Raw genomic sequence first — 13,867 nt, 5'->3', positions numbered from 1 at the left:
GGTCTTACAAAGAAACCCATAAATGGAAGACATCATTAAAGAGATCAACCAAGAATTTAATGAGGGAAAAATATTTATAGAAATCACACAGTCATAAAATTTTGGCAGCCAGCCACATTAGTACATAAAAGTGTCATTGATTACTTTATGATTCTCTAACCCATCCATAAAGTCTGTCTAATGTCAGAACTGACAAATATCCATATAACAGCAGGACTACTGTTTCCTTTTTGACTTGATATTTTATGTTGTTTTCAGATGTGAGGACATCTGATTGGGATGTTATCCCTTTCCAAAATGTCATAAGTATAAATTTATTTGAGTCTCTTAGCCTTTGTCTAATTACTGACACAACTGTGAAAGTCAAATTTGCAGATGCAATCGGAGAAGTAAGCTAATTCCTGACATCAGATTTATAGCTGTAGAGATGCATACCTAGAGGAAAGAAGAGACACCAGACTTACAAATTCCAATTAGAGGTTGAGAAACTAATTTTTGATCAGAAATAAAAGATAAAAGAAATTAATTGGAGATTGTCTCTCGCATCACATCATGAATACCCTAATCATATGTAGTCCCTCTGTGTATTTGTATTTGTGTCCCCCTTCAAACAGTTGCCCTAATCACTATCCCAAACATGATTCCTGTTTGGAATCTCTCTTCCTAATGAGAGTCAATATTTTCATACTCAGTGATCAAGAGGTGCCAAAAAGGAGACCTGAGTACTAACAGAACTGAGATTGATCCTGGGTGGATCTGATACCCAAAAGAAGTTTATGTTCTCTCTTGAGCTTTACTCCAGTACTATTGTTAACTCCAGAAAAATAGTTAAAACAAAAAACTATTGTATATTTGGAGGGAATATAAGTCATACGTGGTAGAGGTGTAGTTTCATGTGCAATCATCTTTTTATTATTGTTTTATGGAAATGCTTATTTTGTTCTATTAAAAACAAAATAAACTATTTTTTTAGAAAAAGTAAATAGAAATATAGAAAACAGTAGCCAGGGCTTCAAGATCTAGTCTTAGGTCTATTTAAGTAAGCACATGTCTTTGTTGCCATGTGCTTGTACTGTAAGATACTACTGGCGGGTGTGGGGGGTGTGACAGTGTGTGGAGAAAGAGAGCAGAGGATGGTACTCTTTCCTTTCCCTTCTTTTCACTCCATTGCTGGTAATTAGAAACCCAAGAGAGGAAGCTTGCACAAGTGGAAGCTTTTCACCATTCTTATAGGTCATAGCAAGGTTCTTTGACAAAAGTTCATTCTTCCTGACCCTCAGTCATCTTTGATGAACATTGTAGTCACAGAGAACCCATCAAGAGTTTTTCTTTATCATTTCAGCAGAACCTGTGTCTCTCAACAAAGAATCAGAGTATGTGTCTGGCTCTGAGGGAGGTCCAAACATCAGAGGGTTTCCATGTTCATCCCTGCTACATTAATAAGAGAATAAGCTCAATGTTTATAGGTTGACTAGCCTCTTGTTGAGAAGACTGCATGGTGTAGTTCATAGGAAACCAGTTATGAGATCATGAGGTTCTATGTTTATTTCTTTCCCTGATTGTATAAACCTGGGCAAGTCACTTAACATTTAAGAAACCAGAGCATTGATAGTGAAGTTTCCTCACTTACTTTACCAAGTGAAATTTTTCAGGTTATTACTAATGGTCTATTGTTGCTGCTATTGCATGCTAATTAATTGCCCTTCTTATGGAAAAAAACATTAATCAAGGTCTGTAGGAAAGATGTTATGCTAAGTGCTTGGGTTACAAAGGTGGTGAGGGGGTGTCCCTTTCCTCAGGGAGAGGGGTTATGATTAGTATAAAGAGAAGTTTGATACTTAAGAAGCATACAAGCGATTTGGAAACAGTAACTTTTGTTTTAGCCTAAATACAAATGAATTTGGACAAACTTCAAGAGATAGTGAGGACAGAAGGATCTGTCATGCTATGATCCATGGGGTTATGAAGAGTCAGAAAACATTGAACAACACCCCCTAGCATCCAGTCTTACACATAGTAGGTGTTTAATAAATATTTGCTTCATTGACTTAAATGTTGCAAGGTAGAGTTTATAAAAATTGAGAAAAGATATGAATGTAAAGGTACCTCCTTGCTCAACATCTTTTGCCCTGTTTTTCTTTTTTCTTTTATTGTGCCCATCTTGAATTGGCCACAGGCATAGGCAATGTGAAGGGTGTAGCCTTGGGGGGGGGCATAAGTGAATTGCTATATCAAGGGTGGTTACACTGTATATCACACTATGACTTTGGACTTCTGAATTAGAACCTGGACTCAGGTGAGCTTCCTCTAGTTCTCTCTTCCCTAACTAGTAGCAACATTAGAAATTGGCAAGAGAATCAGAGAAGCTGTTCATATGATATATGGAAGTGATTTGATTCTTTGGGGAGAAGGAATAGGCAATCTCTGAGAGAAGATTGTTTCTGACCTCAGAAATCTTGAGAGGCCATCTTATTGAAGATGTTATTATGGGAGAAATATCTCCTCTCTAAGTGCATGTGATGGGTAACTGCTGCTAAATTATATTTATCACAATGAAGAAATTGTGGGAGTAAAAACCTAGATTTTATTATTATTCTCAAGCATAGAGTCATAGTACTCATAGAGAATCTGAACAATCATTAGGATTTTAGCAAGATTGTGGGATCTCTGGGGTGAAGGAGGACCAGTACCTCAGACACTAACTTGGTAACCCTGGGTAAGTCCTTAACCCTCATTGCTTCAAAACAACAACAAACAAACTCAGAAACAAGTCAACAAATCTCCCCAGGGAAGGGGGACTAGGTGCTGTGGGACTTAGGCAAGTCTAACTGTGCATGTGCAGAATGATTGGGAGTAAAGGGAGACTTATAGGAATTCCAACAAGTTTCTGCATAAAGGGAAGGAACTGGAGCGGTTTGAATTCAAGATATCATCTGGTGTCTTATACATAGGCTACACCCTCCAGGAGGTCTCAGAACAAGATCTCATTTCGTGGCTTGGGGCATTCTTTCTGACTGTCCCCCATGGCTGGAACCCTTTCCCTTTTCTGCTCTGATTACTGAGCTCTCTGACTTCCTTTAAGGTCCACTTAAATCCCATCTTCTACAGGAAGACTTCTCTATCTGCTCATTAATTCCAGTGCCTTCCCTTATTTATTATTTATCCTGAATATAAGTTGTGTTATATACATCTATTTGCATGTTATATCTTTTGGATTGTGAGCTCTTTGAGGGCAGGAACTGTCTTTTACCTCTTTTTTTTATTGTATTCTCACTACATGGCACAGTGACTGATGGAAGGGGCTTAATACTTATTGATAGATTGATTGTTAGCAAATGTACCTTCTCTGACCTGCCTTTCTTCTTCTTAATCATTATGCCAAGCACATGCTGCTTTGTAAAGATAATCTTTTTTTGTGAATTATTTGCATTCTGAACTGGTAATTTCATTTTTGTAGAAGCTCCCTTCTCTAATGAAGAACAAGACTAGTCAATTAGAATTTATTAAGTACCTATGTGCCAGTCACTGTGTGCTGAGGATACAAAGAAAAGCAAAAAGCAGTCCCTGTTCTCAAGGAACTCACAGTCTAATGGGGAAATGACATGCAAACAACTATGAACAAATAAGATATAAACAAGATAAATTGAAGACAATCAACAGAGGGAAGGCATTGGATTAGATTGAATATGATTGGGGAAAGGCTTTCAGCTGAGACTTGAAGGAAGTTAAGAAGCAGAAGTGAAAAGGGAGAGAGTTCTAGGCACAGGAAAAATTCAGTGAAAATACATGGAGATGGTGTGGCTAGGTGGTGCAGTGGATAGAGCACCGGCCCTGGAGTCAGGAGTACCTGAGTTCAAATCCAGCCTCAGACACATAATAATTACCTAGCTGTGTGGCCTTGGGCAAGCCACTTAACCCCATTTGCCTTGCAAAAAAAAAAAACTAAAAGAAAGAAAAGAAAATACATGGAGACAAGTGATAGAATGTTGTGAAGAACAGAATGTAGGCCAATGTCACTAAACCTCAGAGTTATGTGGAAAAAAGTAAAAGAAAGATAAAAGGGACCAGATGATGAAGCCTATTTTAAAAGCCAAATAGGGATTTGCATGGACATTGGAAAGATCATTTGGTAGCTGAGTGCAGGATGGTTTGGGGTGGGGAAAACTGAGGCAGAGAAACCAACCAGTTGGCTATGATTAATAGTTCCCCCTGTGAATTGAGAAAGGTCTATCCCAGAATGGTGTGAGGAAAGAAGGGGTCTTATAGTTATTAGGAAGGCAAACAAGAAGACTTGGTAACAAATTGGATAAAGTGGGGAGATGCTGTAAGAAAAACTGAGGAGTCAAGATGGGCTCTTAAGTTATAAGCCTAAAGTGACTGGCAGAAGGGTGGTATTCTCAACAGTAATCAGGAACTTCAGAAGAGAGGTTTTGCTGGGGCGGCTAGGTGGTGCAATGGATAGAGCACTGGCTCTGGAGTCAGGAGTACCTGAGTTCAAATGCGACCTCAGACAATAATTACCTAGCTGTGTGGCCTTGGGCAAGCCACTTGACCTCATTGCCTTGCAAAAACTAAAGAAACAAAGAAACAAAAAACTAGGGCCATTTGGGGGGAAGAGGGGGAGGATGAATAGAAAGGAGGGAAGTGAGGAAGCCTACTCAGAGGAGCTGATGCTTGAGGATGCCTTCTAAGGCCGGGCTCAGTGTCGGGGAGCCTCGGGGTGATTTACCCTGTCTGGGTCTCTCTTTGCTCAGGTGTAAAATGGAAGTTTTTTTTTTTCCTCTCAAATTGTAGGCTCCCCTGAGAACTGAGGGCAGCAGCCTTGGCCCAGTCCGCAAGCGAGGACGGAGGATGCGCAGCCGCGTTTCCATGGCAACGGATGCAGGCCCGGCACACCCGGGCGGCCTCTAGGCAGCTTCCCGCCCTGGGCCCTTTGGGGGCGGGAAGAGGCCGAGAAGAGCCAGTCCTCCAGCATCCTAGGCGGCGCCGGGCGGAGGGAGGAGGAGCTGGGCCCTCTGTCCCGCTGCCCACTCGCCTCTATGGTTCCGCCGTGCTCCCAAAATCCCCCTGGAGGCGGCTCTAGTCGTCCAGTCCGCGGAGGAGCAGTCCCGGGAGCCGCGGCCGTCCCGGGGAGCGCCGCCTGCACGTCGAGCGCCGCTGCCGCCCGGCCCCGCCGCCCTCGCCATGGCACCCCCCACAGGTACCCACTCTGCGCTCCGGGGCGCCGAACCACCCGCGCTGCGCCGGCCGCGGCGTCCCCTGGAACCCGGGCCCGGGCCCCCTCCCCCTCCGACCACGGTATCTGCAGCAGGACCCCCTTGTGGCCCAGGGTGCAGGGGGCCCCGGCCCTGGGATGCAGCCCCCCAGATCACCCCCTCCCTCTACTCCAGGGATCACCGGCCAGGACCCCCTTGTGGTCCTGAGTGCAGAAAGCCTGAATCCTGGACTGTAGCCCCCCGCCCCGACCACCCCCCTTCTGTCCTGAGGAGCATCAGCCAGGAGCGCTTTGCAGTCCTGGGTGCAGGGAGCCCCGATCCTGGAATACAGCCATTCAGACTATCCCCTGCTACCCGGGGATCAACCAGGGCCACCTTGTGTTGCAGGTGCAGGGAGCACTGGTCCTGAAATACAATTCCCTACATCATCCCCGCTCCATTCCAAGGACCCCTTGTAGTCCTGGATGCAGGGAACTGGGTCTTGGAATACAACTCTCATAGACCACCAGTCAGGGCCACCTTATATTCTTTTTTTTTTTTTTTTTTTTGGTTTTTGCAAGGCAATGGGGTTAAGTGGCTTGCCCAAGGCTACACAGCTAGGTCATTAAGTGTCTGAGGTCGGATTTCAACTCAGAGACTCCTTACTCCAGGGCCCGTGCTCTATCCTTGCCGCTTCACCACCTTATATTCTTGAGTACAGGGACTGGGAGCCTGAGTCCTGTAATACTGGGGCTGCTTGCATTTCCCCCTCCCCCCAAAACCTCCCTTCTACCCCAGGGACCATCAACTAGAGCACCCTTATAGTCCCTGGGTACAGGGACTAAGAGTCAGGGAGCCTGAGTCATGTAAAATTGGGGCTGCTTAGCTGTCCGGATCCCTCCCTTCTACCCCAAGGGCCATCAGCCAGGGTGCTGGTACTGGCTGCAGGGCCTGGGAGGCATTGAGCCTGGGTCCTGTAATAGTACAGCTGCTTCCAACTCCATCTCCCCTTCTACTCCAAGGACTAGTAGTAGCCAGGCAGGATTTCCTTGTAAATCCTGGATGCAGGGACTGAAAACTGGGGAGTGTGGGATTTGTTATTCTGGGAATCCACAGAGAAGTAGACCAGAGCTATAGACTTATATACAGAAGATCTGGATTTTGCCACTTAACTTCCTGTGAAACAAATCCCTTCTCTAGTCCCCAGTTTCCTGGTCTATAAAGTGAGGAAAACAGGCAATATGATCTGTTGCCAAGAGTGTTGGATTTGGAGTCAGAGGTCCTGGCTTCAGATCCTTTATTTTCCACTTATCATTTTTGTGATCTTGCAGAATTTCCTTATTTGCAGAAAGCTGGATGGCCTAGGTGGCCTCTTGAAATTCCTTCAAACCCTAATATTTTGTTATGGATATTCTTGGGTGGTCTCTAGAGATCATTTCCGGTTTCAAAACTGGGGAATTATGATTCTACCAGATCTTCTCATCTTTACTTCCAATGCTTTTGAAAGGATCATAGATTTAGAATTGGGAGAGACCTCACCCAGTACAATTCTTTCATTTTATAGATGAGGAAACAGATTAAGTTCCAGAAGTAAATTGGTTAGTTAGTCAGCAAACATAATAAACATTGTGCTAAGAGCTCTAGGGGGAAAAAAAAAGGCAAAACCACAATCCTTTACCTCCAAGAGTTCACCTTCTAATGGGTAGACAGCTATATGAATAAGATGTAACTATACCTATCTGCTTATCTAATATTTATCTTTCTAATGGAAATGAAAAATAATCTCCAAGGGAAAGGCATCAGCTGTTTCAGGTGAAGTAGGAGGATAGTTGGGAAAGAAGTGATAGGGTCTGTATTTGACCTCAAGTCCTCTGACTACAGATTCAGAACTCTGGGCCACCTGGTTTTCTCAAGAGAGCTTGAGGTTCTGAACCACATTTCTTTGTGCTGGGATCTCTGCCTTCTAATCCTAAGTGGTATAAATTTGGGCTCTAGAAAGAGATTCCTAGAGTCTCACCTCAACCGAGGCAGATCTTTTGGGTCTCCCCCAGTCTTTCCTCTCGTACTGAAGATCTTCTTCCCACTAGCCCCTCTCCCTTTCTATTTCACTCGACCTTTCAGGAATAAATGGGGTTGCTCATTCTCTATTCTATAATTGAGAGAGCCTAGGCATTCATGTCTTCAGAGGAATCTGGAACTTTCTGCCAAACCAGATTTCCCTCTTCCAAATGTAGGTAGGTGCTGTCTGGTGATTGGGAATCCAGGTTACCCAGTAAAGCCTAGAGTTATTTATTTCATTCATACCAGAATTGGGCTCCTGAGCTTGCTTGTTTGTTTCTGAGCTCTCATGTGAGTCTGGGGCTCTGAGTTCTTCCAATCTCAGAGTTTGAGTGCAAAAGTTGGGGCTTCTTGTTCCATTAGATAGCATCTTTTTTTCACCTGAGTGCTACACTTGGGCTCAAGGATCATGGGCTGGATTCAGCGAAGAAAAAGATTAAAAAAAAAGTCTTTGTTCTTGAACAACTTTTACTCTAATAGCTCATGTTGTGCACTCCTGCTAATCAGAATTAACAATGTAAATAAAAATAATAATAAATCACTATAAAACTAGAATTAAACACAGTGTTGCTACCTTCCTAACAAAGTGAAACAGGTATCCTTTTTTGTTACTGCTTAGCTGTAAAGGAAAGAGATGAATACCACCAGTTACAGTCACTCCTAGGAGTTTGGAACTATAGAAGAGGAGACAAATGAGAGATGCAAGCTATATTCTGGAACTGGAAATGTCTGGCCTTGGTATCTGATTAGCTGGAGAGAAAATGTCTTTGATTCAGTGCACATTTCTTTGTTGTCTCTCCTGAGTCCTGTACTCGGTACCAAGAAGAATACAAAAATGAATATAGTCTCTGCCCTCATGGGGATTGTACTCTCAAAGGGGCCCAGTAAGAGAGACATAAACAAGTTTAAATAAAAGTTAAAATGGAAATGACTATGAAGAGTACAGAGTGTTATAAAATCATATAAAGAAGAGAACACTTCTAGGTGGGTCCATTTTTTTTCTGTCCCTTGTATTCTCAGTGTTTATTTGGTGCTTTGAACTTGAGTCAATGACCTATGGATGTTTGATGGTATTTGAAGCCCCATTTTCCTAGATCCTATTTTGTGGACTATGAGGGAAAATGGTGCATAAAGAAATATAAAATTTAGTTCTTTTACTTCCAGGGAAATAGTTTGTACTTCAATTTACCTCTCTATAGCCCAAGAAAAGATGAGCCTTAGGTCTTCTAAGAGGCCAATAAGGTTGTATCTGGATGGCCATATTGGGTATCAGCTGCTTGTTTATCCATTTACCAATCCTCATGTTTTGTTTTCCTGTCTTTGATGTGCAGGAGATGTCCTGGATAATGTGTCTCAGTGTTCTGTGACAAACTACTTACGGTGGGACTTGACGGCAGGGCAGATTGAAAATCTTACCAATGAACTCATTGAAAAAACCAAACGTGTGTATGATCAAGTGGGATCGCAGGAATTTGAAGAAGTATCCTATGAAAGTACTCTTAAGGCGTTGGCTGATGTGGAAGTGGAGTACACAGGTAAATTACAGGCCATGGCCCTATTTGAGATTGGCTCCCGTCCAATGCAGACTAACTGAGCACAGTTCAGAGTTGCAGCTCATCAGCCCCATTAGCTAAGAGCCAGAAAACTAGAAAACAGTTTGAATTACAAACTCACACCCAAGAGCCAACTCAGATTACAGCCTTGAAACTTGGGTCCTTTTTCACCTCTCCAAGCCAACCTGTTTTGAGATGTCAGGGAAATGTTTTCTATTTCTCTTGCCAAATTTGACCATGATCTTTTCTTGTTTTGTCACCTTCCACTCCTTCACCCAGTTAAAAACTATGAATTGCCTAATTACTCTGCCACCCATCTGTCTCTCCCCTTAAAAAATGTTGATATCCTTTATTTTTAATGTCACCTTCATTTCCAGATATATCCTACTTCCTCCTCCCCAGATATAGACTCTTCTCTTATTCTGCTTGTAAATATTCTTATTTGGGGGATTAATGATAGTGAATTACTTCACCCTTCACCCTTCTAAGGTGAAGAATATTGTAACAACATCTTCCAGCTTTGGTTTGTTACTCCATAGAGTCATACAATCCCAGGGCTGCAAGGGACTGTAGAGTTTGTTTAATTCAGTTTCTGCCTTAAGTTAAGAATTCCCCCAGTTAAGTAGAAAAGGTGACATCTTGTATTGGAAAGAGGGTTGAATGTGGCATGGTGACATGAGAAGTCTCAGATTTGAATCCCAGCTTTACTACTTTCTAACTGTGTGACCTTGGGCAAGTCACCCAATGTCTTTACATATAAAATGATGAGATTGAACCAAATGATTTCCAGCATTAAATTCCACTAGTCCATTGGCCATTTAGCCTTTGCCTGAGCCACTTTCTGCATTCTATTTTCCAGGTAGACTTACTGGCTGTTCTCATCTGCGGCATTTATGTTTACACAAGCCATCCTCCATGTCTGAAATGCTTTCCCTTTTCCACTTCTACCTCTTAGATCCCCTTCCTTTCTTCAAGCCTTGACTTAATTGCTGAGTCCTGGTCCATGTCCTGGAGGTGACACCCAATGCAGTCATGTGACCTTTCAGTGCTGGTTTTATTAAATGGAGACTTTACAAATAAGAAAAAACTGAAAGTCCTGAACTAACTCATGATCCCAGAGCATTTTTGTTTTGTGTATCAGGTACTTCTGATTGGGATCTCTTATGCCAAAGAAGTGCCCCACCCCTGATATTTTGTATTTTCTTCTGGCTTGAGGTTATTCTCCTGCCCACACCCTTACAGCCTGCTCCTAGTTGAATATATACCCTTGGAGCCAGGGACAGAGTAGGGTGTGTAATAGATGTTTGTTGAATGAATGCTTTACTGATTTGCTCCTGAACAGGCTCTCCACTCTGGGAATAGCTGGAATTCTAGAATGTTTTTTCTTCTTGTGAACAGAAACATGCTTTCCTTTTATTTCTGTCTCAGTATTCCCAAGCAGAGACTGAGTTCTTGCTGATGTTGAGATATTTCACAGAATCTCAAGAGTTGGGAGGAACCACAAAGGAAACAGTCCAACCCGTACCCTGAAAAAAATCCCCTCCCTGATCTACTTGATGAGTCAACAGCTGACTTGCCTCTATTGCTGCTGCTTTGTGGAGGACTGGGGGTTGTGGGGAGAGGGGGATGACAGTGTAGTGGAAAGACCCCTGGGCTTTTTTTTAATCTTTTTTTAGGTTTTTTTTTTTTTTGCAAAGCAATGGGGTTAAGTGGCTTGCCCAAGGCCACACAGCTAGGTAATTATGAAGTTTCTGAGGCCGGTACTCCTGACTTCAGGGCCAGTGCTCTATCCACTGTGCCACCTAGCCACCCCTTACCTTTTTTTTAAATTTTAGAAAGGTTTTATTTATTTTGAGTTTTACAGTTTTTCCCCCAATCTTGCTTCCCTCCCCCCACCCCCCACAGAAGGCAGTTTTTTACATCACTCCCAGTCTTTACATCACTCCCATAGTATGCATTGATCTCAGTTGAATGTGATGAGAGAGGAAATCATATCCTTAAGAAACATAGTATGTGATATAGCAGAATTATATAATAAGATAACATTTTTTAAAATTAAAGGTAATAGTCTTTAAGACCCCTGGGTTTTGAGTCAGGAAGCAGCCAGAGGCTTTGGCTATAGGACTTTCAGTTTTTCTCATTTGTAAAATCTCCATTTAATAAGTCCAGTCCTGAATGTCTTGGGGCTGTTGGGAGGAGCAGGTGAGGCTCTCATAATTATTCTGTGACTCATTGAGGAGGATTTAAAATGGGTGTTTATTGCTTGACCACTTGGTCAACCTGACCTACTTTTTTCCCTGCTTGACCTTTCTTCAGTACAGAGAAACATTCTGGATTTCCCACAGCATGTCTCCCCCTCCAAAGATATCCGAACAGCCAGTACTGAGGCCGACAAAAAGCTCTCTGAGTTTGATGTTGAGATGAGCATGAGACAGGATGTATACCAGAGGATTGTCTGGCTACAGGTGAGTACAAGTGGGGTTTTTTTAGGTTTTTTTTTTTGCAAGGCAAACGGGGTTAAGTGGCTTGCTCAAGGCCACACAGCTAGGTGATTATTAAGTGTCTGAGACCGGATTTGAACCCAGGTACTCCTGACTCCAGGGCCAGTGCTTTATCCACTATGCCACCTAGCCGCCCCTGCCTTAGGTTTTTATGCCAATTATTTCCCCTCCTGAAATCATCCAGCTCTTCTGGAAACAATGAGAAGAACCTATAAGCAAAGCCAACCAATGCAACAGCTATATCAGTCAGCAAAGAACAGTTTTGTATCCAAAGTCAGGAAATACCCTTGCTCAAATGCAGTCATTCAGAATGTAATTGCTTTCTTGGTGTTATGAATAACTTATAGTTTTATTCTGCTTTCTTCACTCTGTATCACTTCCTGTAAGACTTTCCAGGTTTTTCTCAATTACTCTTGTTTGGTGCAGTAACTAGTTCATTCCATTTCTAGCCCATGATTTTTTTCATTCAGTTCCCAGAGAACTGCTCATTGAGCCATCTAGAAAGGGTACGGTTCATATGTAAACTTACTGTGTTACCATTCACCATTCAGTTAAAAAATATTCTGAACTTCAACTGCAAATAAAATCAGCATTTCTACATACCTCATGGCATAGAGAAGACACTTGTACATGAAATTGTGAGTCTAGTGAGTATATTAGCTATTCTTAGATCAAATACATTTAACATATATTGTGTTTAGCTGTGTCTGCAAATGTATGCCCTATTCTGCCTTTTGAATCTATTGTCTTTTTGGGTGAGGTGGGAGCCATGTTTTATCGGGGATCCTCTGATCACGTGGTCAGTCATTGTATTAATCAGAGTTCTTGAAGTCATTCTAACTTCTTTTTCTTTTAGAGTTGTTGCATAAGCTGTTAATCAGTTTACATGTCTTCCCAGATTTGCCTGAAACTATCCTTTTGGTCATTTTTTACAGCAAGCTAGTGTTTCATTCATAGAGTTATCCTTTGTTCATCTATTTCTCCAGGGAAGGAAATTACTAACTGGTCCATTTAGAATGAACATGAGGACACAGCTGGCATAGGAACTCAATGGAGGAATATTAACATTTCCCCATCAGTTTTCCCCTCATCATAAAGTCCATCATGGTAAATGTGTTTGCTGATGAGGGAAAAGAGGGAGGAGAAGCTTTTATTTTTTAATTTTTTTTTAAGGTTTTTGCACTGCAGATGGGGTTAGGTGGCTTGCCCAAGGCCACACAGCTAGGTAATTACCAAGTGTCTGAGACTGGCAGGTGCTTTATGCTTTATCCACTGCGCCACCTAGAGGAGCCCCAGAGGAGAAGCTTTTGAGCTGACTTAGTACCCAACAGAATTCAGCTCCCTAGACTTCAGGATAGATAAATGCATTTGTGGCATGAGAGCAATTATTTGGGTGAAGCATTTTACTCCAAATGGCCTCATGAGGCAGCTTGGCTTGAGACTTTCCCTTTGCTCTATGGTCCCCAAGTGTCAGAGCTGGTCCCAAATCCATGCTTTCTGATTCTAACCATTATACTTGTCAACTCACTCCAAAATCTGTGTATTTCAGAATTGCTTTTACAGTAGCAATTGTGGGCAGCAGTAGTGATTAGCCACAGTTTACAAATGGAGAAAGAGACACAGGAAGTTGGTGACTTAGGATAGGGACCATATCCATTACTGGGGCTCCTCATTCCTTATCCATATTCCACTTTACATCCCTTATTTTGCTTGAGTTTCAAACAGTGCTTTGATAGGTAAGTACAGTTATGCTTATTTTATGAGGAAACTAAGGCTCATTTGGGTTTCAGAGGAATATATACCTAGTAAATATCTGAGGCAAGATGTAAACTTGGGCCTTCAGTTGCCAAAATGAATGCTTTAGCCAGAGTACCATGAGCCTAATGTGGTCTTCATCTACCCAAATAGAAATTTCAGTGTTGGGGCAGCTAGGTGGCATAGTGGATAGAGCACTGCCCCTGAAGTCAGGAGCACCTGAGTTCAAATCTGGCTTCAGACACTTCATAATTACCTAACTGTATGGCCTTGAGCAAGCCACTTAACCCCATTGCCTTGCCAAAAAAAAAAACCTAAAAAAAAGAAAGAAATTTCAGTGTTGAGAATGAGGTCAACCGATGGGGACTAGACTTTCTAGGGAAAAGGAAGGAAGGGAAAACTTGTTCCTTGTCAAGATGTTAGCAAGGAGAACAGGATTACACAGAGGAGGAAGGGAAGAGAACCTATACAGTTAGAACTTAAAGGAGAAGGATCTGGATGCTCTGAAGAGCATTGGCTGGTCCTCCTAAGAATGAAACACAGCAACTGTTAGATAAGAGCAGATCCTCCAGATTTGGGATTCCCTGCTTTGGAGGACTGAGGCAGCTGTTTGCCAGTCTGACCACAAGGGAAGTCTATTGTATTCCTGTGGTGTGAATTTCCAACACAAACAGGTCCTCTCAGGATGTAAAATGGATTGTTCCTGCTTCTGGTGATTCACATGGTTACAAATGACTTCCAGAAGGAATCTAAATATATTGCCACTGACTAAGAAATATCTAGACAAGAGACTAAAGACCATTAA

General features: G+C 42.4%; 1 protein-coding gene across 1 annotated transcript in view; it reads left to right on the top strand.

Moving 5' to 3' along the window:
- Positions 1 to 4,798: 4,798 nt before the first annotated feature.
- Positions 4,799 to 13,867, top strand: part of THOP1 (thimet oligopeptidase 1) — a 53,146-nt gene continuing 44,077 nt past the window's right edge. Inside the window, exons 1-3 of the mRNA XM_074204592.1 lie at positions 4,799 to 5,200; positions 8,585 to 8,788; positions 11,123 to 11,271. Of these exons, the coding sequence (XP_074060693.1) occupies positions 5,185 to 5,200; positions 8,585 to 8,788; positions 11,123 to 11,271 (369 nt within the window). The 5' untranslated portion in view covers positions 4,799 to 5,184. The remainder of the gene's footprint in view (positions 5,201 to 8,584; positions 8,789 to 11,122; positions 11,272 to 13,867) is intronic.

This window comes from Macrotis lagotis, chromosome X (genome assembly GCF_037893015.1).
Source record: "Macrotis lagotis isolate mMagLag1 chromosome X, bilby.v1.9.chrom.fasta, whole genome shotgun sequence".
NCBI lineage: Eukaryota > Metazoa > Chordata > Mammalia > Peramelemorphia > Peramelidae > Macrotis > Macrotis lagotis.
Note: the sequence above shows the minus strand (reverse complement) of the source record. Positions and strands in the feature narration are given on the sequence as shown.